General features: G+C 38.5%; 1 protein-coding gene and 1 long non-coding RNA gene across 3 annotated transcripts in view; one reads left to right on the top strand and one right to left on the bottom strand.

The window, feature by feature from the left end:
- TSHR (thyroid stimulating hormone receptor) overlaps nucleotides 1-24,834 on the top strand; it is a 151,487-nt gene that overhangs the window by 100,012 nt on the left and 26,641 nt on the right. Inside the window, exons 4-8 of one of the 2 annotated variants that reach the window (XM_077910238.1) lie at nucleotides 4,474-4,548; nucleotides 7,034-7,108; nucleotides 8,511-8,588; nucleotides 11,719-11,787; nucleotides 22,760-22,837. In XM_077910238.1, the coding sequence (XP_077766364.1) occupies nucleotides 4,474-4,548; nucleotides 7,034-7,108; nucleotides 8,511-8,588; nucleotides 11,719-11,787; nucleotides 22,760-22,837 (375 nt within the window). The remainder of the gene's footprint in view (nucleotides 1-4,473; nucleotides 4,549-7,033; nucleotides 7,109-8,510; nucleotides 8,589-11,718; nucleotides 11,788-22,759; nucleotides 22,838-24,834) is intronic. The other variant, XM_077910239.1, reaches the window with a different exon arrangement.
- LOC144320983 (uncharacterized) lies at nucleotides 1,262-11,826 on the bottom strand. Its single transcript, XR_013386603.1, has 3 exons — nucleotides 11,504-11,826; nucleotides 4,031-4,098; nucleotides 1,262-1,487 (listed from the first exon to the last, which is right to left on the bottom strand). It is a non-coding gene; the product is annotated as an uncharacterized LOC144320983 (long non-coding RNA).

Here is a 24,834-nt window from a genome sequence, read left to right on the forward strand (position 1 = left end):
AGGGGGAAGGGGGCCCCGAGATAATGGAAGGAAATAAGTTGGAAAATTCTTTATAGCCAAAGGATTTAAGCCTTCATTTCCCTTCCTTTTGCCTCTCTCCCCAACCTGGGGACTCTTGTGTCACTTTGATGATTTCCCATACTCTTTGGGGTACAAGTTAGTGTGCTAAGTGTCTACCACAAGGTGAACTGCTTTGAACAAGACAATTTCTCTGTTCTTTGCTTTTATTAAGAATTAACAAATGTTTCTCAGAAGAAGAAAAAGACCAGAATCTAGTCATATGATTAAATGAACGTAATGTGTGCTAAATTAGTGATCTGCTAGTTTGTGAAATCATTGCACTTAGAGTCACTGTTACTCCTGTCATTTAAATATTCATTTTATTTGAAATCCAAAGAAGGGAAATTAACCAATAATGACTATTTAAATTTCCCTTTAGTTCTGGTGGATGATCTCCTTTAAACACCACTTAAAAAAAAAGATAATAAAAAAGACAGCATTTGGAGTTAGAAGTCCTAGGTTAAGGCCCAGGATTGCTTCTATGTAATAGAAGATGAGTCATTTACCCTTGCTAAATGTGTCCTCGTTGTTTTGTCTGCAAAATGAGGATGATTATTCCCCATTTCACTTAAGTCAGTTCTCCTACCTCCTTGCTGGTAGAACCATCCTGAGGGATAAGTATACCCAGTCCCTGGTTATACCCTTTCATCTCCAAGGCTGGGCTTCTCTAATCAATAAGCTTGAAGATCCTCAAATATTTCTCTGACACAGCTAGGTCTCTCTACTCCAGAAAAGATCATATTTGAAGATTTAAGCAGACTATCTGGTGCTGCATTATTATAATTATATATATATTATTATATAGAATATATATTCCTTTGGGGTTTTTTGAGGAATTTTTGTATGCCTTTTATTTCTTTTTTTTTTTTATTTTCAACAAGATAAAATAGGGGTGCCTGGGTTGGTCAGTTGGTTGAGCCTCTGACCTTTGACTCTTGGTTTCCCCTCAGAGTAGGGATCTCAGGCTCCAACCTCAGCAGGGAGTCAGACCCCCTCTTCTCTCTGTCCCTCTCCCTCGCTCTTCTATTGCCCCTCCCCTCATACTCCTCTTTCTAATAAATAAAATATCTTTTTAAAATATATATATAAAATAAAAATGAAAATTATATATTCCTAGCTCCCAAACCCAGAGATGACCACAACTCACACTGTGCTCTATATTTTAAGAACTTTATTGTTGTTTATGTATTAGTTTGGGTAGTTTAACAACCATAAGAAATAGACAAAAATAAAAATCTGTAACAGCCCTAAGGTAACTGAAGGTTATTTCTTGCTCATGGGACAGTACTGGTGGAGTGACAGGTGCGCAGGTCAGTGCTTCTCCATGCAGTCACTCGGGCACCCAGGCTGCTGATCCAGGGGCACTGCCATCCTCAGCTCTTGTCCAGACTCACTCTGGGGGGATGGCTTTATTCCAACCTGCCGTGCTGGAATTATAGAGGTGTTTTCTTTCTCCTGGTGTTCCTAGCTTCCTGGCAACATAGCTAGCCTCCTGCACTCTTGGGCTGCAATTGCTTCCCATCTTTGAAAAGGTTATACCAACTGCCTTCACTTCTGACATCTGTCTCCATTTAGCTAAGCTGGCAGTTCATGCCTCCCCCTCACCCCCCCACCCCACCCCCACCGCCCTTCTGTGCTTCGGCAGAGATTATATTTTTCTAGTTTTAAGATCCCTGGGTGGCGCAGCGGTTTGGCGCCTGCCTTTGGCCCAGGGCGCGATCCTGGAGACCCGGGATCGAATCCCACATCGGGCTCCCGGTGCATGGAGCCTGCTTCTTCCTCTGCCTGTGTCTCTGCCTCTCTCACTCTCTCTGTGACTATCATAAGTAAATAAAAATTAAAAAAAAAAAAAAGATCTAATTGACACATAACACTGGGTAAAGTTAAGGTGTACATGTGCTGATTTGATACACTTATATTACTGCAAAATGATTACCACTGTAACATTAACTAACACTTCCATCCTGTCACATAATTACATTTCTTTTTTGTGTGTGTGTGTGTGTGGTGAGGACACTGAAGATCTCTCTTAGCAACTTTCAAGTGTGTAACACAGTATCATTATTATATTAGTAGCTATAATCACCATGCTGTGTATTAGATCCCCAGAATTTGTAAATCTTATAAATAGATGTACCCTTTGATCGGTACCTTCCCATCCACCACCACCACCACCCTCCTCCAGCCCCTGGTAACCATCACAATACTCTCTATTTCTCTGAGTTTGGCTTTTTTAGATTCCACATATAAGTGAGGTCATCAGTATTTATCTTTATCTCAGCACAGATTTTTTTTTTTAAGTCACTTGGGAGCATGAGCAGCTGACTGTCTTCTTAACTCAGAAAGCAGCTTCTTTTCCTTGATATTTTCTTGTGGTAACTCTTGTCTATGTTATATTTCCCCTAAGAAACCACCTCTTTTGCGTCTCCCCTCTCCTCACAGCCTCCTCTTTCTGCTCTGAGAGCCACCCGTAGGTTGCAGCCTAGTTGAACTAGCTGGAACCCACAGCAGTTGCTCACTTCTCTCTTTCGCTACCTCTAAAGCTGCTTCAGCTGGCTGCCTTTCACTGTGACAGTCTCTTGAGCCACTCACTCAAGTCTGGCTCGTTCAACAATAGTCTCTCATGGAGCAGTTTGCCAGACCACAAACCACACTCAGTTTCCAAACTCTCCTAACTAGTTTATATTTGATTGACAGCAGCCCAAACCCTTCTCCCCACATGGATAGCTCTGGTGATGAGATTATTGCTCACCATGCAGAGAGAGAAGACCTCAACTCAGCAGCATCTAAAAGTATCTTAGCAGGACAAAGCCAGAACAGCTATGGGATTGTGCAATAAAGTAGCCAACAATCCCAGTTTACCCAGGACACACAGAGCTCCCAAAAAACAGGGTTTTTCATTTCAAACTAGGACAGAATTTTATTTATTTATTTATTTATTTATTTATTTTAGGACAGAATTTTAAATCTACTTTAAAGTGGTTCTTTCCATGTACGATCTTGATTTTGAGGGATTCTATGAAGGTGTATGAACTACACAGACATCACACTAAGTGAAAGAAGTCAGATAAAGAAGATGCCGTTTCAGTTATATGAAATGTCCAGATAGGGCAAATTCAGAGGTAGAAAGCAGATCCATGGTTCCTAGGCATGGGGGAGGGGTGGGAATTAACTGCAAATGGGTTACTTTTGTCATTTGATAGAAATGTTCTAAGACTGGGTTGTGATGATGGCTGCACAGTTCTATAAATTTGCTAGAAATTACCTAATTCTATACCTGCAATACATGAATTTTATGAAAGTTCTCCTCCAGTAAAACCGTTTTTAAAAGTCCAGGGCCAGAGGTGTCTGGGTGGCTTCGCTGGTTTTAAGCATCTGCCTTTGGCTCAGGTCATGATCCAAGGGTCCTGGGATTGAGCCCAGCCTGAGGCTCCCTGCTTAGAGGGAAATCTGCTTCTCCCTCTCCCTCTGCTACTCCCCCTGTTCGTGCGCACTCTCCATCTCTCTCTCTCTCTCTCTCTCTCTCTCAAATAAATAAATCTGTTTAAAAAAAAACCTCCAGCCAGATCCTAAGCCTTTTAGTTGTTACTATCAGTGAGTAGATGCAGATTCCTTTAGCCTTAGGTGCCATCCATAAGGGGAAAGGATCCAAGTCTTACTGGGTTCTTCTGTCCTCCTTATATAAGCATAGGGAGTGCCTTTAAATTCTTTCAACCAATCTACATAGTGTTGAATACATTCAATTTTACCAATAAGAACCTATTTCTAACAGTCATGAACTTCACTAATGCTAACTATGCATTTTGATTGGGATGTATATAAATCTAGGTATGTAAGTTGCAGACATACATGATGTCACATCACATGTGCTAAAGTCTTAAGTTACTGGTATAGAAAATAAACTCAAGTGAACTGTTAAGACTCACTACATCCACTACCTCCAAAATAGCAAGCGACAGAGGAAGCTTACCACTCTACTGCCTTGCTATCATCCATCATTTAGTCTGCTCAGCTTCCCACTCCAGGGGAGGATCCATCCTATTAATAATAAAGATATTTGTTCTTAACAAACCATTGGAGGGTTTTTTTTTTCTGTTTAAATATAAAAAGTTGGTCGGAGGGAAGGTTGTGAGACTACAATTAAGAGAAAGATCACCCATAACTCAAATGGACTGGAACTAGGTCAGTGATGGGGAGAGCTGATTAGCCAATGTGTCCCTGGAAGGAGCCAGGAAGAGCTTGCTGATGGGACTGATTCCCAGTAGAAACACTCCCTAGGGCACCACATAAATGTGACTTCTTCTCATGAACATTTGTTAAACCTGATTCATATTTTTACTTTGAGAAGAACAGAAATGGATGTATTATGGTGAATACATCCATGGTGTATGGTGTTTCCTGTAACTCTTACAGAGAGATTCGGAATACCAGAAGCTTAACATCCATAGACCCTGACGCCCTAAAAGAGCTCCCACTCCTGAAGTTCCTGTAAGTATCCTATCCCATCCTACCTTGTTGGGTTGTTTGGTTTTTTTTAAGAGAATTATAATGCTGTTGCTTGCCAGGAGTCACCCTAGGATGATGTGGGCCAGGATCATTTTAGTGGTATATGGTATAGGATGTGATTTATCCTGTGACTTACTCCCCACACTTACCCATCAGACAAGGTATAGAGTGAAATGATCCATATTTGTAAAACGTATTTAAAAGTCAGCACATAATGCTAGGACCAAAGGCTTGATCCAAGGGAAACAAGGGAGAAAATACCATGATACGTACAGTCTTTAAATGGAATGTAACAGAACAAAATAAAACAAAAAACTCTTGAAGCTCCATTGCTCAATTTAATTAGGAAATAGGTATCACAGCAATATTAAAGTGACCATTACACAGAAAAAAGGCCACAAAGGGCAAAATTCAAATTCTTGGAGGTTTGAGGGACAAAAATTGAAGGGACAACACTATTATTGTTTTGCTTTGGGCACCTTAAGAGCTAACTACAAACTCCCTGAGAGCAGAGACCACAGCACTTTTGCTTTCTATTGTGCCTTTACTGCCTGGCACAGAGTAGGTGCTCAGTAAAAATGTGTCCAATGAATGTGTATGTATGGCCTTAGGTCCTCTAGACACCAACTGGAAGAATCTGTCCCTTCTTCCCTTCTTTCTTGCTCACATGCATTGTAAAAGATTAGAACACAAAAACATTATGAGAGGAAAAAATTTAAATCAACCTTAATCCCAATACCCAGAAATAATCATTATTAAGATATTTGTTTCCATCTAGGGCTTTTAAATAAAAGTGTATATCCATATATATCTTATGAATTAAGTCTTTAAGGATGAATAGAAGTTATCCAGGGAAAGACAGGGGCAGGGGAGAAGAAAAATACAGGTGTATGGAATAGCAAAATAAAGACACAAAGGTGTAGAACCATAAAGCTCATTTGGAGCCCTAAAAATAGTCCAGTATTGAGGAAGTGGGAGTGGGAGATGCAGGGAGCATAGAAGAGGATAATGATGGGAAATGTGGCTGGAGGGGTATCTAGGAAATAAAAAAAACTTATGAGACAAGGCAATCACTCTTGTGTGGACTTTGAGTTTCAATCAATCAATAATTAGTTGATATGATGTTCCTTTAATATCTGCAGGGCTCTGTAGGGAACCTGTAAGATAATAAAACATTGTTCTTACCTTCAAGAAGCTTAAAATCTAGTTCAGAAGATACTGTATATAAAATCAAAAATTTCCTTTTCTACTGGAGAATAATGGTAAGTGATAAATAAGAGGTACATACCTTATTTGAGGTAGAGTTAATTAGAGTACACACATCAGAAAGGAGATGGACTTTTTTGGGGTTTTGAAGAAAAGAGAGGTCCTGGTCCCTAATCTGGCATTTTCAGCCCCAGTATATGGTCCCCACTTAACCCCAAGGCTTCTACCCTGGGCACATACACACATTTCCACATGAACCTCTCTTACAGTTGACTAGTTTGTTCACTGTTTACTGTTCTTCAGATACTCTTCATGGAATCTCAACTCTTTCCTTTGCTATCTGGAATATCCCATTTGCTTTTTGTGACAGATCTCTGGCTCCTGTTTTCTCTTTAAATCGTATACCTTCCCCCACTAAAAGGAGTCAGGTCAGAATTTGCCTAAGAAGGTCTATCAATGGAACTAGCTGGGAGACTTTCTTTAAAGCTTTACTGCTATTGGCTAAATCTCACCCTATGCCATGCCATGCCATGCCTCTAAAAAAAAAAAAAAAAGCATCTCCACTTCCACTACCTATGTTCTAGTAGCTGCAACAAATGTTAAATTAACCAGGAGCCTGAGAGTCGCTGTATTCATACTGTTTTATGTACTTTTAGTCTTGACATTTTTGCCCTGATGACACAAACTTTGGAAAGTGAATACATTGTCTTTGATTGATTTTATTCCTTGTCTAGACTTATTTCCTAAATGGCACTGCTGCCATCCTACTCCCAGGTGACTGCCATGGGAAAATAATTCTTGGCAAAATAATGAACACAATATAATGTGAAGTTTGAAAGAGGAAGCCTGGCTTGGAGTTGGGTATTATATTGTCTTTCTGGCCTATCCTCTCTTTATTCCACTGCAGCCTGGAATGCCCTCCAGTTAAAACAGGGAAATACCACACACACACACATGCACACATGGAAAGAAACCTGAATTCCTATTTATAGGATGCCTGCTTGGTTGAAACAATCCTCATTTTTTTCTAAAGAGAAAAAAATGTATTGACACTGGTGGATGGAATCAGATTGTTGTATCTTCAGGGAGTAACATTTCATCCAAGGGTTGGAACTTGCCCATGGTCACTCAAATGAAGGAGTTAGGATTTGACTCTAGGGTGACTTCAGAACAAATGCTTTCAGCTATTAACTTATTTTACTTCCTATGTGTTGATTTTCTTACCTTATTTCTGTTCTCTCTTCTTTTTCATGCATTTTAGTGGCATTTTCAACACTGGACTTGGAGTATTCCCTGATGTGACCAAAGTTTATTCCACTGATGTATTCTTTATACTGTAAGTATGCGCACATGCAATATTTGGCAGTATTTTGTCACTGACAAGAAGAAGGGTGCAGCCATGGGGGTTGGTTGAAACCAAGTGAAGCAACTGTCTCTAGGGGAAGCAGTGATCAGCTGTGACAAATTCACTGGTGGATGAAGTAAGGCAGAGACTGGGAAATGACCATTAGTAATATGGAGCTCTGGTGTTTCTGACAAGAGCAGTTCCAATGGAGCTCTAGGGTGAGGTCTGGTTGGAGTTGGCTCAAGAAGAATCAGAAGGGAAGACCTCGAGAGAGTGACCATTACAAACTCTTTTAAAAGGTTTTACTATTTAAATAGAGCAGACAATATCTCAGTAGTTCAGGATACTAGATCAGGAGCAAAGGTTTCTTGTTTGTTGTTGTTGTTGTCTGATGGGACAAATTATGGCATGTTTGTTTGCTAATGGGAGTGATTGAATAGAAGGAAAATTTGATGATAATGATGATACTTTATTTTCCACATAAGGTTTAATAGCTTTTCAAACACTTTCCCATAGCATTATCATGTTTGCTACTCTTCAGCCACTTTTAAGGCATAAAAGGAAGTTATAAGTTTTTTCCATTCTACAAATGAAGAAATGGAGGAATAGGAAATTAAAGTGATTTTGTGAGCAGAGTCTCATGGAGCAGTGACTAGTGGTGTTCAAACTACTTCCTGTGGCTTCTGATTGGTGGCCATGTGCCCTTTTCCAAAACCTGTGGCACAGTCAAGTGTCTTACCTAATTGTATAAAGATAAAAGGACTTATACATAGTTAAGTCTTTAAGTCTGCACTACAAAGTCAACAAAAATGTGGAGTGATAGGATCTGAACTCTCAGAATTTTGCCAGAAAAAAAATTGACCATGCTTCTTTGCTGCAGAAGGCAGATTTCTAGCAACTAGATTGGCACAGAAATGTTTTCCAGGAGCATCTGCCTGGCAGTGTTTTGCAAGTAGAGGACACTTCAGTAACACTCGTAGAAAGAAATCCACTGATCCCACTCTACCAACCCTTTTTAGAGGTTTCAAACACTTAGAAAATCCTAGTTGCTAAGGACAAAGTATCTGTCACAGACTTACAAGAAGTCTTCAAGGCCCATCTTCTCCCCTTGCAAAGAGGATTTAGTTAGGGACTTCAGCCCATATCAAAAGCCCAATTACTTACTGCACGTTTGTGGAGCTGTGAGTGCGTGTCCCTCTGGGACAGCTCTCACTAGCTCACTGAACCCTCTGAGCCACCAGCAGCTAAGAAGGGTCAGCGAAACTTAAAAATGAACAAGATTAAATGAAATCGCATCAAGTTCTTTATTTGAGTGCATAGGTGGAGCAAGAGTCAGCCCAGCACCAAAAGGAAAGCATTTTTTTCACCAAGTGTTTTTGTCCCTCTCTTGTAGTGAAATCACAGACAACCCTTACATGGCTTCCATCCCTGCCAATGCTTTCCAGGGGCTGTGCAATGAAACCCTGACACTGTGAGTATTGCCACTCCCACTCCGGCTAACAACTGAATTGATATTTGGGCCATTGTCATATCTTACAGCCCCTCCAAGAAACATCAAGCATGTGCTTAATGATCTAACTAAAGGTTTCACATAGCTAAATAAGAGCATTTCCTTATGGTATGATACTCAAATAAATGATAAAATGGTTTAAGTAATAAGACAGGTATTCCCTTATATAAGTGGTAGGGTAGGCACACTTTATCTAGAGAAGACTGTTAGGTCTTACCGACCACATGGCCTTTGTGGCAACTGGTTACCTCTCCCATAGTGGGGAAAGGGCAGCCATACACAGTACATATACTAGTGAGCCTGTCTTTCCAATAGAATTTAATTTATAAAAACAAGTAGTGGACCAGATTTGACCTGCAGACCTTGTAAAATACAGTATTCTAGTATATCTCCATTGTATAGGGGAAGAACCGGGGGTTAGAACACATTAAAGTGACTTATCCAAGGTCACTGAATAAGAAAGTGGTGCAACCAAGAGCTTCGCATGCTCTTTGCACTCACACTCAACTCAGTCATCACAACTATTATGAAGTTCCTACAAAGTCATATTGAATAGAAAAGAGTGTTTCTCTACATTATTATTTTTCAGAGTTTGAGTGGGTCTCGCTCTTTAGATGTTCAAAAGGTGGTGTTTATCAGAGAAAATTACAAAATGTTCTAATAAAGAAGTCTAGTAGAGGTATAAAAGATAAGTTAATTCCCCAAACTGATAGAGAACTCCCCTCTCTCACCAAATTAGCCACAAACTGGAGTTGTCCAAAGGATCCTTTCTCTCTAGCTTCAGTATCGCAGCCCAAGCTCAGGCCTGGTAGCTTCTTTGCCTTGATTGTTACCCAGTTCCCTTGATCTGGTCACACTACAGTCCAGGGGTTCTTTATCATATACAAACTTGATTGGATTATCCCCCAGGAAAATTGATCCAAGCATCCCCACAACTCTTAGTGTGGGGCTACTTCCAAGCCATTCTATCAATCTAAGCCCAATGAAGCTGCCTCAACCTCTGAGCCTCTACCAGCAGTGGAGCATTTCAGTTCATCTCTCTCCTTGAAACATGAGGAGAGGTCTTTTGAAAAGATGAGAGATTTTTTTCGGCCACCATTTCATTTGACAACACCCCAAAAACCTGGAGTCTTAGTGTGCTCAGTCCCAAACCTGAAGGCTATTTGCCTCCTTTGTAAAGGTTTCCATTGTGCCACTTAACCATTTATTGTGTGTCAACTCCTTTCTCAATTTTTTACCAAAGGTTACCTTCACATTTCAGCATTTTTTTTTAAAAAACCCATATCCTCAGCAGCCCTCTCAAGTGAAAGCAGCAACTTGTCCCACCGAGCACGAGGCACACTAGGCATTTTTAAAAAACATCTGAATGAGGGAATCCTATGCTTTCTGAAATCGAGAGTTGCGGATGGCATTGGTTGCCCATTATCTTTTCAGATGATTATTTTTACATTTCTGAAAGTACTTGCTTCTTTGAAGTTCATGCTCAAAAAAAAACTGCATGAGAGGCTATGCATCCAACAGCAAATTTGTATACACATTCCTGGTAGGATAGAGTTCCAATCAAAGTTTGCAATCCTTTTTTTCCTTCTTCTTCACTATTTTTTCTTCCTTCCTTATTTTCCCTTTCCAAGGCCAATTTTCCCAAAAAGAGTTTTATTTAATCTCTGAAAAGTAATTCCAACAAATAATATTTTCATTGTCTAGGACTCTTAACAAAGTTTAGAAAAATAGGAATCCCAAGTATATAATTCTCACACATACATAAAAGAACTCTAGTTCAGAAAAAAAATAACTTATCTCTCAGAACTCTCTTCAGCCTCTGTGCCTAGCTCCCCTGTGTCCTGCAGTCCTAACCTGGGACATATTAGTAGCTGGAATTAAACTCGTTGTGTGATTATTATTTAAAACAAATCAAAAATAACAACAAAGATTACTCCCAATTCTTTACAACAGTGGAGGATAAATCCAATTTTTCAGGGTATTCCTTTAATGTGGTCCTCTTGTAAGTGCCCCACACTCATAAATATACAGCTATTTGATCCTCCCAGCAACTTTTTGATTAGGTATTATTATCAATCCTTACAGATAAGAAAACCAAGAACAATAGAGGTTAGGAAATTCTCAGGATCCATATACTGTGAAGCAACAGAGCCATGTCTAATTCCAAATTTAGAGTCTCTTGTAAGCTTCCTAATATGTCACCAGAGTTGATAGGTGGTGGACAGAATCATTTTCAGAGTTCCCCTACAATTGCTACTAGTTGTACTTGACTGGGGTCATGGCTGCCTTCTCTTATCACATGCCAATAACTCCCATGCATCCTTGTGGAGACAGAGCTTCCATGGCTAGAGCTCCTTCTCCTCTAGGTGGGTGGGGAGAATCACTTTTGAGGTCACAAATCCTGAGCCCCAACAGTGCTATATCAGTGTGTCTTTCTTTGGCAAGTCCCCTTCACCTCTTAGTAGACCGACTAGGAGACAGAGGAAAGGGCACTTCAGTCCAGCCCATGGAACCACTGCATTAATGAACTAGTTGCAGAACATAGCAACAATTTAAAACATCAAAATTTCCACAAAAGGACATGGTCTATCTCATTCTTAGATTTGTCTTTGAAGTTCAACTCAATTCAGCCCACAATCATCAAGCATTTAATCTATGATAAGCCCTGAGTATAAAAATATGGATAAAATACAAATCTGAAACAACAATTTAAGCAGAAAAATATAAAACCAATGTATGTATTCAGATGAGCAGTGTCTTTGAAAATGTTCGTCTTAAGAAACTGAAGTTATTCCTCCATTATTGACATTGGGTTAACTATTACCTGAAACTCTTCTTTTTTGGGTATAGGTAGAATATTTTTTAAAAATTCTTACCAGTGGCATGTCATTGCTTTTCTGAGAAACAGCTTGAAGTTACTAGGAGCTGTCTGGAAAATGGGGATTCAAACTGGGAAATATTCTATGTCTGAAGCAAAACATACTGTAAAGTTTTCTTATGGGACCTGAGAACCTTCATGCACATTTCTGATTCTGCAGAAATGAAGCCCAACCCTCACTTCACTGATTCCTCCTCTCTCTGTTGATTGTAGGAAACTATACAACAATGGCTTTACTTCAATCCAAGGACATGCTTTCAATGGGACAAAACTGGATGCTGTGTAAGTCAAGGGTAGCCATGGAAACCACTATCTTCCTCCACATTCCCAACCCCATCCAATGGGGGAGCGTCCAATGGGTCAGAATTCTGTTAGAGAAAGGTTCGTCCAGAGCATTCCTCAACCCCAGAGTGAGTATGATCAAAACTTGGGGATGATGTTAAGGAACTTGACAAGAGCCAGCTTTAGCAAACACTTACAATGACTCCAATTCTAAATCCCAAAGCTTTTATCCTTGATAAAATGGAGAACCAGGGTGTCACCTTCAATTTCCTTGTAGGAGTGTGTGTGAGTGTGTGTGTGTGTGTGTGTGTGTGTGTGTGTGTGTAAATGTTCATGAGGGTACATTGTATAGGTACAGGAAGTAAAGCATGTCTTTAATTAAGTCCAAAGCTGTTCAGAAAGGTTTTTCTTTTTTGTTTTTTCTGGCACATTTTCAGAAAGATTTAGTTTATATCTGACTCCTTCAGAAATAGCTAAAAAGCCATACCCAACTTTTGCCTGCCCCCCAAAAAATAAATAATGCCTAAATTGTTGGCAAAAAGAATGTCACTTATATACGGTTCTGTGTTTGCTGTACTTTCCTGTCAGGTCTTTGTGGCCCCCAGTATCTACACCAGGGCATGCTTTGTGTCTAAGAGCTTGTGGACTGGTTCAGCCATACTAATTTGTGTTTTAACCTAATATCTAATAAGTGAAAAAACAACTTTAGTAGAGTCTGCTTCCCATATTGTGGTGGACTAATTAATTTGTAGAGCCTTCCTACTATAAAGCAACTAGATCATACATTTAAAAAAATTATATTCTGTCATAGCATCAAGAAAGGGAAATAAACTAGCAAACCAGGAGCTGAAACCAAAGTGCTGGATGCTTAAAGAAGGTTGAGTTTGTTAGGGGCAGCAACCAACATCAATGGTGCCAAGAGGCAAGGCTGTATGCAGTGCAGTGAGAAGACAGGGAAGTAATATAAACCTGAAACTCCTGGATTAAGCCAGCAAACCTGGATAAGAGCTGGACTGGTACCACCCTTGCAGTATCTTCTGATTCCTGGCAGAAATAAATGAAAACCTTTGCAGAGGGGAAAAAAAAACAATGAAGGCCCCCAGCTTTTTTAAAGATCTATACCCATCAAAATCACAGTCAAACTTCACACATAGGAGAAGAAAAAACACCATGGTAAGAGTCAACTAGAACAACAAACCACAGATTTTCGTGTTTATCTTATAAAACATCACTGAGTGTTTTTTTTCAGTTCCAGAATTGCTATTTGCTTTTTCAAAACATTTGCATGCTCGTTTTTGACAGTCTTATTGCTTACTCTTTTGTGATTCCTTTTTTCCCCCTTTAAATATTTCATACATAGTTATTTTATATTCTGGAAGTGGTCATCACAAATCTGAAGGCTTATTGTCCTGGATCCATTGTGTTGTACAGTGCTTCTCAAACTTTATTGAACATATAATTCATCTGGGATCTTATTTAAATGCAGAATCTGATTAAACAGATCTTAAGTGGCCCAGAATTTTGCATTTCTAACAAGCTCCCAGGTGATGATGATGATGATGATGCTCCATGGACCACACTTAAGCTGAGTGAGGTGAATATCCTACACAATCATATGCAGTGACCTTGGGTGCAAACAAACAAAATACATGTAAATGAAGTGGTCTTGTTCTTTTTTTTTTTTTTTAAGATTGATTCATTGGTTGGTTGATTGAGAGAAAGGGAGAGTGCACATAGAGGAAGAGGGAGAAGCAAGCTCCTGTCTGAGCAGGGAGCCCTAAGCGGGGGCTCAATCCCAGAATCCCCCCCACCAAGCTCATGACCTGAGCTGAGCTGAAGGTGATCTTTAACTGACTGAGCCACCCAAGCACCCCAAAGCAGTCTTGTTCTGATTTGGGAGTTAGGTGGTGGGTTCTGATAAAATTCCCCTTTTAAAGAATAAATGCTAATAAGTTTGGAAATCATTATACCTCAGCATGGCTTTCTGAGTTTGTTTGAAGTGTATTCTCACTTTTTGCCAGGCTTTTGGTTTTCATCATAGTCTTTATTAAATAGATATTAAGAATACTTTCTCTAAATTATCTCAGTCAGGTTATTAGTCATTTTTTAAAATGCACAATTACCGAGGAAGTCTGAAAAGACTCAATAGAGTGATAACATGAATACTTATACATCAGTTTTATTTATAGTATTGGAAAGACATTACTTCCATCTTAACTTTATCATGCAAATATCATATAACCCTTTATCCATTTTTCAATATTTTTGTTGAACATCTACAATGAGCCAAGTACTGTGCTATTTACTGGTGATGCAAAGATGAACAAGATCAACGTGCTCCCTGCCTACACTGAGCATTCATTCTAGTGGTGTCATCTTGAGGGCAGCAATATTAGGGCCAAAGTACACTAGGGAGAAATGAACCAAATCCAAAATGTGTATTTGAGATTGAAAGTGACTAAACACTAAATATCCAATAATACTGACCTCCTTAGTTGGAGATATAAGCATGATTTCCCCTAGATTTATTGCATTTTAAAAAATTACTAAGCATTCAACCTTAATACTACATGAATCTAACCAAATATTTTCCTCTTTGATTCAACTATCCCTAGAAAGCCATGGCCTTAAGGGTAATAATCATCCAAGTTCAGATCTTCTGTGAAGAAAGTGGAGAATTGGAACTTCTTAAAATACAATTGGCAGATAGTGATGGTATAAAGATTTCAGAAAACTATCACACCATTCTAGATAGCAGGTGCATCAAGATGTTAGCATTAAGGCAACAGAGAACCACACTAGCAAGGGCAGGGGTAGGGAGGGTGAAGAAACCTTCAACCAGGGAGACCAGATCTGATAATAAGGCTCCTGAATTCAATGTGTCCAGCTGACTCTTTCCTGAACCACAACTGTCTTTCCAAAATGCTGGATCAGATAAAGAACCAGAAACAAACCTTGGATATAGGGTCATTTATTAGTAAAAGTTTTATTATTCACAAGCAAAAGATGTTAAAGCCCATGATTAGGAGCTAGGTTTTAAATTATTTGCCTCTTTATCCTGCTATTTGCCTCTTTATCCTTCCTGTCTTTGGAAGGTCTTACCTTCAATCACTCTCAGTTATCATTTTTTAAAGAACAGCAATATGGGGTACAAAATTCAGCCTTTAAGGTCTAAATAGCATAGTTCTTACTACTGGCTGAATATTGAAATTACCTGGCAGATTTGAGAGCACTGATGTCCAGATTTTACCACCAAACATTCTGGTATGATTGGTTTGGGTGTAGCCAAGGCATGAGGATTTAAAAAATCTCCCTAGGTGCAGCCAATGTAAAGTAAAAGTCAAGAACCAACCATCCCCTATGACTCAGCAATTCCACTACCACCTATTTATCCAAAGATACAAACATAGTAATTCAAAGAGGCACCTGCACCCCCATGTTTATAGCAGCAATGTCTCCAATAGCCAAACTATGGAAAGAGTCTAGATGTCCATCAACAGATGATTGGATAAAGAAGATGTGGCAGATATATAAAATGGAATATTACTCAGCCATCACAAAGAATGAAATCTTGACATTTGCAATAATCTGGATGGAACTGGAGGGTAAGCCAGTCAGAGAAAGAGAAATACCGTATGATTTCACTAATCTGTGGAACTTAAGAAGCAAATCAGATGATCATAGGGGAAGGGAAAAAAAACTAAGATAAAAATTGGGAGGAAGGCAAACATCAGAGATGTTGAACTCTAGGAAACAAACTGAGAGTTGCTGGAAGGGAGATAGGTGGGGGGATGGGATAACTGGGTGATAAGCAGTAAGGAGAGTACGTGACGTAATGAGCACTGGATGTTATATGCAACTGATGAATCACTAAATTCTACCTCTGAAACTAATAAAAACAAAACATGAACAAAACAGAAAGTTAAGAACCACTGCTGTGGATTATGTTATCGTTCTTCTTGTACAATAGTCACATTTTGCACACAAAGGGAATGAAGCCAAGAGTGAACACATGGCTTTTTAAACTTTTCCTTAACATGGGTTTTTTAATTTGATAGAACTAGCTAGTGGCCAAGCCAAAACCAGGACCCGGATTCCCCGGTTCCGAGACTCTTCACTGAACCCTGCTGGGATTCGTCATTGTTGACTTAGCAGCCACCACCTAGGCTTGGACATCCAACTCCTCTGCCTACTACTTCTTGTTACTTAGCTCAAGAGAATGGGCCAAGAACACTAAACTAAGAACACTTCTTAGCTCAGTCTGTTACAGGCATGAAATACAGAAGCTAAGATATCATATAGCTGAGACGAGTCCACTCTTGAGAGAAAAGAGTCCACTCAAAACTCAAGGTATAACCAGTAGAAATTTCAGAAAGACTCACACCAAGCAACAGTGTCATTCATCAATAAGAACCTGACATTATCAATGCAGCAAGGTCACCAACTTAGCGAACTTTCAAATGAGGTCTGAGTAGGAGACACCTTAATGAAAGGGCTGGTGTAAAAATTTTATTGAATTCAAAGAACTGGGGTTAAAGTTAGGCTATGTACATTGACTATTTTACTTCAAAACATCTCATGCTTAGTCATAAATTGGCCTTTTGTTATGTTTAAAGGACTCCACAAAAACTTCAAGAGATTTTTAAAGTAAATCTTCTGTATTCAGGAGACTATTGTGCTCTGTGTTTCTCAGTGTAAGTCTAGCAACATATTATTTTATGGCTCCGGTCATAAAATCAGCTGTAGAATGTCAAAGGAGTTTAGAGACACTTTCTAATGAAAAGATGGAAACACTAACAAGAGAACAATAACTTCTATTTTATTTTTTCTTTATTTTTAATAACTTCTATTTTTGATTCTCCCCAAGTCTTATGGCATTTTCCAAATTATGTTACTTGAATTCTCTTTCCATGGTAAATTAATGTATGTTATTTTTAGAAAGCTATCCATAGCCTTATAAAGTTCAACAAAGTATAAAAGTGGACTTATTGGGTCTTTTTAATAGGACAATCTGAATTACTAGTGTCCAAGACGGGGATACAATATGCAGAGCTTCCCAGGGAGCTCTTGGTTGCAGGAGCATCTCTCTGGATTGGTGTGCCACGGAACACTTTGCAGGATATGCTACTCAAGAAAGAATCTTTTGACATGCCACCTTGTTGGGTGACAGATTAAGTTTAATGAGGTTTATGTTCAAGGCAGCCTGTGGAGAATCTAAGAGCCGGTAGTGTTTCAGATCTTCCAGCGATCTTCTGAAATTAAACCCATGAAGAGGTTATGTATGAAGACTCTCTCTACCTTCTCACCATTTTTCTCCTCTGACCTTCTCATGGGCCCCATGAGAGGCTTGGCTAATGGCGGAGAATTATTCTATTGGAGACAGTGGATTTTAATTCACTGGTTCCCTGAATTACAGCCTTTCGTAGTTACTGTAACTATCCCTTTAAAGATAGGAAATCATTGCACCATTTTCACTATACTTTCTTGACATTTTTATGTGGAATATTAAAGTTTTAGAAGGATTTAACTAATGTAGGAAATATTTACGTGAGAATCATTTGTTTCTTGATTTTTAGAATTTTTAGAAGTCTATATCAGAGATCAGCAAACATTTTTGGAAAGATGAATATTTTAGGCTTTGTGGGCCATAAGATCTCTGTCGTGCCTACACAACTCTGCCGTTATAATGCGGCAGCAGCCACAGACAATGTTTAAATAAATGACTGTGACTGTATTTCAACAAAACTTTATTTACAAAAGCAGGTGGGAGACAGAATTTGACCAGATGGTCATAGTTTGTGGACTTCTGGTCTAGATGGGGGTATTCAGTGAGGATGACCATTGTATGATAAAATATGTAGTGTATTTCTCCCAATTCCTGATAAAGATCAAAGGCAAGTATGGGCTAAAGATAAGTATCTGGAAAAAAAAAATATTTCAGGGTTTGAAAGTTCAGATCCAATCATAATAGAAAACAAAGATCTTTTTTTCCAATTAGTATTTTGAATTCAAACTTGAAACTCGGTCCTAAAACAATGTTCTTTCATTCTGCCCTCAGTTTGATTCCTGGTTGATGGAAACTTATTTTTTCTTAGAGTTAAGCATTTCAGTAAAAAGTATTGTGTAAATCCAAGGTAAAATCAAAGTGGTGATGGTGCTAAGGAGGTTTGGGACTACAGGAAGATAAGGGTTGAGTAGCAGATGGAGAAAACAATGGTCAAGTTTCCACAGTCATAATGAAGTAGTAGTCACTTTGTGATTTTAACACAGGCCTGATGCCTCTGGTCTCAATGCTAATTGTGATCTTAAACTAACGTGAGCACATCAGTATCCTATAAGGATCCTATTTGTGTTCAAAGATTACACATAGCATGTGAGCAACTTGGTAAATTCTCCAAAAGTTTGTTCAAATATCTTTAGGTTCTAATTTAAATAATGTGTCATCTTCCAAAAGTAATGATTTTGGAGTAATGATTCCCCATCATTCACCTCATGTCAATTTACTAAAATTATCAAATTTAGCCTCATTTAGACTTTTTTTTAAAATGTAACTAAAGTGTAAACTTGCAGCCAACTTGGTCAAGTTCCACACTGAGAATAAGCACTGATGCCTCAGCAGCAGTTGGGTAATTAGTCACAAGTTCATGAACATTATGGCAGATGTGTAAAAGCACATGGCCCTGTGATTTCATGTGGAACCAAGCACACTGTCATCACTCAGATGTGAAATTAACAAAAATACAAGCATTTCTTGCTCAGCAGAAGTTGAACTGCTCCCAGTCATAAGCAAAGTCACAAATTCATTCCTTGGAACCTCTTTTCCATCCTCTTTCCACACGATCTGGCATGGGGATATGTTGCTTATCTCAGAATGTCTGATTCCCTGTATTGTATTTTCTATTGTCAAACTCTAGTAACTAGCTACTATCTGACAGTAAACATTTGGGCAGGAAAAAAAATACCATTTGATCTGCTAAGAACACACGGAAACACTAATCACTATGAACCAAGAAGTCAACAAAAGTTATGTGTGCTAATTAGCATCACACATTAGCTGATTAGAAGCAAAACACCAAAGCTTGAAGCACTGGGACAAGATGATGATAGAGAAGATTAAGGGATGAAGCAGGCTATTACTTCTCGTAGAGTATTTGAACAGCTTGTCAGATATGCTCCAAAGCTGGCTTTTACCTCCTTTTACCTCTGTTGAAACCTTGAGCATTTTCCTACCTGTTAATGTTTACAGGTCTCCTGACTTCTGCTATCGAAAAGGTTTCCATGGAGCAGAGGGCTGGGCACAGGTTCCCTTTAATTCTTCCAAATAATCAATACTATGAGGGGGAACACTGTTTCTTACAGAAGTGTTCCCCGGAGTCTCACAATGTAAACAGGTGCCAGCCCAGGTTTACCCAAAAGGGATTATGGAAATTCAGGCTGAAATTCCATCTTGGAGCTGAAATGTATCGCAAAATTCCTGAGAGAGCAAAGCTCAGCAGCAACTACAACCCACCGTGTCATACTCCTCCCTCTGACACAGGTCACTTCTTCACCTAAACATAATATAGAGGGTGCCTCTAGCTAACAGTTACCCAACAACTGGACTTTCATTTTTTTCATCTAGCAGGTTTTTATTGAATGGCTGCTATGTGCCAAAAATGAGTACAATGAAGAAGCATGTGGGCTATAATATTGTATCCATCATACTTAGTTCATCAGATGACATTCTTCCCCAACTCATTTCTGACCATCCTCATTTTTCAGACCACATTGTTCTTCTGTACATCTGTGAAATGTACAGCGCAAACAGTATAAAGGCATTGAACGCACATGTACCAGTGTCTATGTTATTTTAAAAGGAAATGCTTGTTCTTTTCCTATAAGCCTTCACAGTATTTGTGTTTAGAAATCCTGGCTTTCAAGAAGCTTCTCCTTTCAACTCTGACTCCAAGACTTTATACTGACTATTAATTTCATTTATGTTCACCATGTCCTTGCAAAAGGACTTAAGTTCTCTTAAATGATCACGAACCCCAACCCTATAAAATAACGATTGTCTGGTGTAGCTTACCCAGAGACCCTACCAAGATTTGTGATTGATTTACCCAAGCTAGTTTATAGAATGTAGATTCTAGGGCAATCAGCCTAGATCATGATGAATGAACCAGTTTAAATAGACTGACATTTCCAGGTAACACTATATGATAAATAGGGATGATCGAAGCACTTTCTTCCTGGATATTAAGGGTTTTATGGCTATATGGCCCCATCTCATTCTCTTAGCTTCAAATGGAAAGTATCATCAGCAATCTGAATCCAAGGTAAAAAGCTTCATGGAATTATCACAATCTATGATAATAAGGAAGTCCTCCAAACTGCTAAACATGGCGTGATAGTTTCATTTTTGAACACCTAATTATCTCTAAAAGATAAAGTGCCCAACAACCCTGCTGGTTTTAGAGAACACAGCTTGGGATCTCCCCCAAGAGCCAGTTCATCTCCGTTCAAGCTGGCTGCACCCTCTCTCCATCCTCCTTCTCCCCTCTGGACTCTGGCTGGCTTTCCCAGTTTGAAATCTTCTGCAGTGTTTCTGGTAAACTGCAATGCTTATCAACCATTCTCCTTATCCTTGGGGGCGTATTGAATATCAGATGAAAACACTACAGAATTGGACAAGCAATTATTTAGTTTTATAATAATTTTTAATGATTAGAGTAAGCCGATTTTCTCTTGCAGCAGTCTGAGATGAAGAGGAAAAACTGAGATGAGCTCACTGATCTTCACTTGATTTTCAGCAGTCCGGGAACAGAATGTGATCTGCAAGTTGCATGGTCCAAAGAATACAAAAAGAGATGCAAGCCAGTGCCACACTTATGCTTAGCTTAGTTGCCTTTTTACAAAATCATGCTGTTCAAGATCTTCTCTCCTGTTGTTTCTCCAAGGTGGCTCTTGCCCACTCTAGCTATCACTGACCAAAGGAATTCCATGGACATTGTGAGTTGAGGGACAAACAGTGACCAAGGAAGCATGTGATTAACAGCCTTACACGATAGCCATTCAACCCCAAGGCACAGATGAGCTCCTGTAGCACCTTAATTGGGTTTTTGTATATATATGAGATTAATGAAACCCCTCCATTTAAAACTTAACAATGTCCTAGAAAGCTTAGTGTCCAGCCACTGCCTGAAAAAGCCATGTCTGGGCCATACCCTATGGGATTTGTAAATCAGCTGCCTTGTCATTGCCATCAAGAAAGTCAATGGGCCATCATATCATATCCTGAGTCTTCTCTTCTCTCACTCTCTATTACTTTTTCCTTAAAGCAATCACATGTGTAACCCACCTCACTATTTTGGAAGAGATGTGCATTAACTTTTTTATTCACTCATTTACACATTCATTCTCTGTAATCTTATCTGTATAACCTGCTCTTCCTCTAAAATAGGATGGTCAGAGTAAATACAGGCCATCCAATTAAATTTGAATTTCAGATAAACAACTCTTTAGTACAAAAATATTTCAAAACTTACAATGGGGAATACTTATGCTAAAAATTATTCATTGTTTTTCTGGGCATCTTGTATTTTTATTTGCTAAATCTGGCAACCCTGTCCCAAAGAAAAAATCTGAATCTCTGACAGTCTTTATTACAAATATTGCATTTAAGAAATTGAAGGTTTGTGGCAACCCTGCATCAAGCAACTCTACTGGTGCCATTTTTCCAACAACATTTGCTCACTTCATGTCTCTGTGTCACATTTTGGTAGTTCTCACAATATTTCAAACTTTTTCATTATTATTTTGTTTAAATTGCTGCAATCTCATGATAAAACTTGAATGGATGAGGAGTGGCTTCTTATGGATGAGGAGTAGTTTCTTTCGATGGAATCTATACCTGGAGAAGATGCTGTGAAGATTGTTGAAATGACAACAAAGAATTTAGAATATAACATAAATTTGGCTGACAAACCAGAAGCAGGTTTTGAGAGGACTGACCTCATCTTTGAAAGTTCTATAGGTAAAATGCTATCAAACAGCATCACATGTTACAGAGAAATCATTCTTGAAAAGAAAAGTCAATCAATGCAGCAAATTTCACAGCTGTCTTATTTTAAGAAATTGCCACATTCACCCTGACCTGACCTTCAGCAGCCACCACTCTGATCGGTCAGCAGCCATCAACACTGAGGCAAGATCCTCCACCAGCAAAGAGATTGTGACTTCCTATAAGTTCAGATGATGGTTAGCATTTTTTTAAAATTAAAGTACGTATATTAGTTTTTTAAACATAATGCTATTGTACACTTATAAGACAGTAATATAGTGTAAACATAACTTTTATATGCACTGGGAAACCAAAAAATCCATTCTTATGGCGGTCTGGAACCAAACCTGCAGTATCTTTGAGGTATGCCTACAAATAGGGAATTAGGCAACTTTTATAAAATCTAGATATGCAAACTATATCATAAATGTGCTCACTTCCAAAGACATCTGCCATAATATGTATAAACTTTGTACAACTAAAACCTAGGATGTTTTGAGTGCTTAAGCCAGAAGAAGGTAGGTGTTTTCCAAATTCTTAAAAACCAGTTAATAGGAGCACCTGGTGGCTCAGTCAGTTAAGCATCTGACTCTTGATTTTGGCTCAGGTCACGATCTCATGGTCATAGGATGGAGGCCTGCATCAGACTCCAAGCTCAACAGAGTCTGCTGGAGAGAATCAAGCTGAATACTCTCCCTCCTCTCCCCTCCGCCCCTGCCCCTGCTTGTGCGTGTGCTCTCTCTCTCTTGCTCTCTCTCTCAAATCAATCAATCTTTAAAAAAAAAAAAAAGAAACAAAAACAAAACAAAACAAAACAACAACAACAACAACAAAAAAACAATAGCTAGGGAGACTATGCTCACATTTCATTTTGGTATTTATATTAATTTGCTTAACCTCACCTAATTCATTCTTTCTCTCTCTCTCTAGTTACCTGAACAAGAATAAATACCTGTCAGCTATCGACAAAGATGCATTTGGAGGAGTGTACAGTGGACCAACCTTGCTGTGAGTAAGGCATACAAAAGACTATGTCAGTCCTTATTTTATTTTATTTTATTTGGAATGAAGGGGTCACTAAGAGGAGTAGATGATGCTTATGGGTAGGGAATGTTGATATCTTGGCTGAAGACTTTCACCAGTACTCTCCTGCCCAGCGGTTTAGGCTACTGCTTGGAAGAAAGTCCTTGTTCTTTGAGACTCAGAAGGCCTTACACTCCACCATGCCATCCTGATGCCTCATCAGGAAGTCACCTTGGTGTGGACATTCATAGAGGCCCTCTTGTGGAAAAAAAACAGACAGCTTTGAGCAGCTGCTATTTGCAAAAATTCTGAGATATAGATCTACAAATAGGTAGAAGGCACTCTATGCAGAGATGTGTGTGAATGTGCACTGCACAATGCATGGCATGAAGAAGGAAGAGTATAGTTTGGTTCGTTTCTGGTAAAACTTACAATCACTGGAAAAGATGGGACATAATTATTTTTAAAACAGCAGAAAAAATATCTATTTGTGCATTTCTTTGATTCCTATCGCCATATCTAATAGGTGATCAAGTTCTGACAATTTTTGTCTCCCTCAAGTATGTTTATCAGTACCATCTCTCCTCTTCTCTGGTTTTGCCTTTGTTCAGAATCTCACCATTGAGCATCTGGTCAAGTCCTTGCCAAAGAAGAACATAGCACCTCAGGAGAGATACAAGCTAATCCATTAGAGGCAAGAAGAAATATTAGAAGTTCTATTTATACTTAAGTTTTTAAAAATGAGAGCAAATCAAGTTTTGCTACTATTTTATCCACAAATGACTACGGTCCCTCAGGTGTCAGGTAGGGAATGGATGCATCCCCAGGGAATAATGGGTGATCCACAGTTCAAAGACTTAACATCTATACTCTCACTTTTAACAATTGTGCTTCCCAAAAAAAAAAAAAATTGTGCTTCCCTTTCAGATTAAATACACCTAGTTAAGTGAATTCGTAACCTTATTTTCTCAACAGATAGGTTCCATCTGAGAAAGCAAAGTGACCCTGAAAAATCTACTGTACCACATGGGGGTTCTTTGTTAACTCATGGCAAAGTACTTAGAATGTTTTTTTTTTCTATAAAAACACAAGTGAAAAAAAAATGTGTTGACCTTTTCTGTGTTTTTTTTAAACACAGAAGATACTTTTAAAAGACAACTTTAACTGCCCCTTCAAGATAAAGGTGATATTTCACTAATGAATATTGTTTTTCTGAAGAAATTTGTGCTTTGGAAAGGGCCTTTAGAAACAAGTATTTAAAAACATTTCCATGTTATGTGATTTTCCTGATGAGAATGGTGAATGTCACTTATGAAAATTATGTTTTTTTAAAGCCAGAAATTGAATTTTACCCTGTTGAAATATATTTCAAATTAATAATTACAGTGTATTTAAAATCCATTTGTATAAAATATGAAAATGAAACACCTTTAGGTTAGTGTGCAAAGACAACTGATTGACATCTGAGAATATGAATTTCAATAAAAACATGTGTTTAATTCCTGAATTGGATTGAGAGATGAGAATCTTAACTTCGTAAGTACTGCCAAGCTGGCCTTATTCCATGTGGAACCATCTATCTTTGTGAAGTAACTTTTTCATTGACAGCCATTTAAACCAAAACCAAAATAAACTGAACCAGAAGCAGACCTTTGGAATACCTACATCAGAAAGGGTTAAACAGCAATTTTTTAAATTAGTGAAGTATATTTAATTACACTGCTTTCACTTTAGTGAAATTTTAAGAAAATGTTACTTATTTATTTTCATCTTATCCTTTTTAAATTTATGTTTAGAGTTTTTTATAATCTGTATTATGTGTATTACAGTAATATGTATGTAAAGCTCATAAATGTGTATATGTTAAAGTCATGTACTCAAACATTTTTTGCTTGTGAATATGTGACATTGGAAGAATTTAAAGACCAATAATAAAGACCACATACACTCAAATTGGGGGTCTTCTACAAGATGAATGGCTG

Source organism: Canis aureus, chromosome 9 (assembly GCF_053574225.1).
Source record: "Canis aureus isolate CA01 chromosome 9, VMU_Caureus_v.1.0, whole genome shotgun sequence".
Classification (NCBI taxonomy): Eukaryota; Metazoa; Chordata; class Mammalia; order Carnivora; family Canidae; genus Canis; species Canis aureus.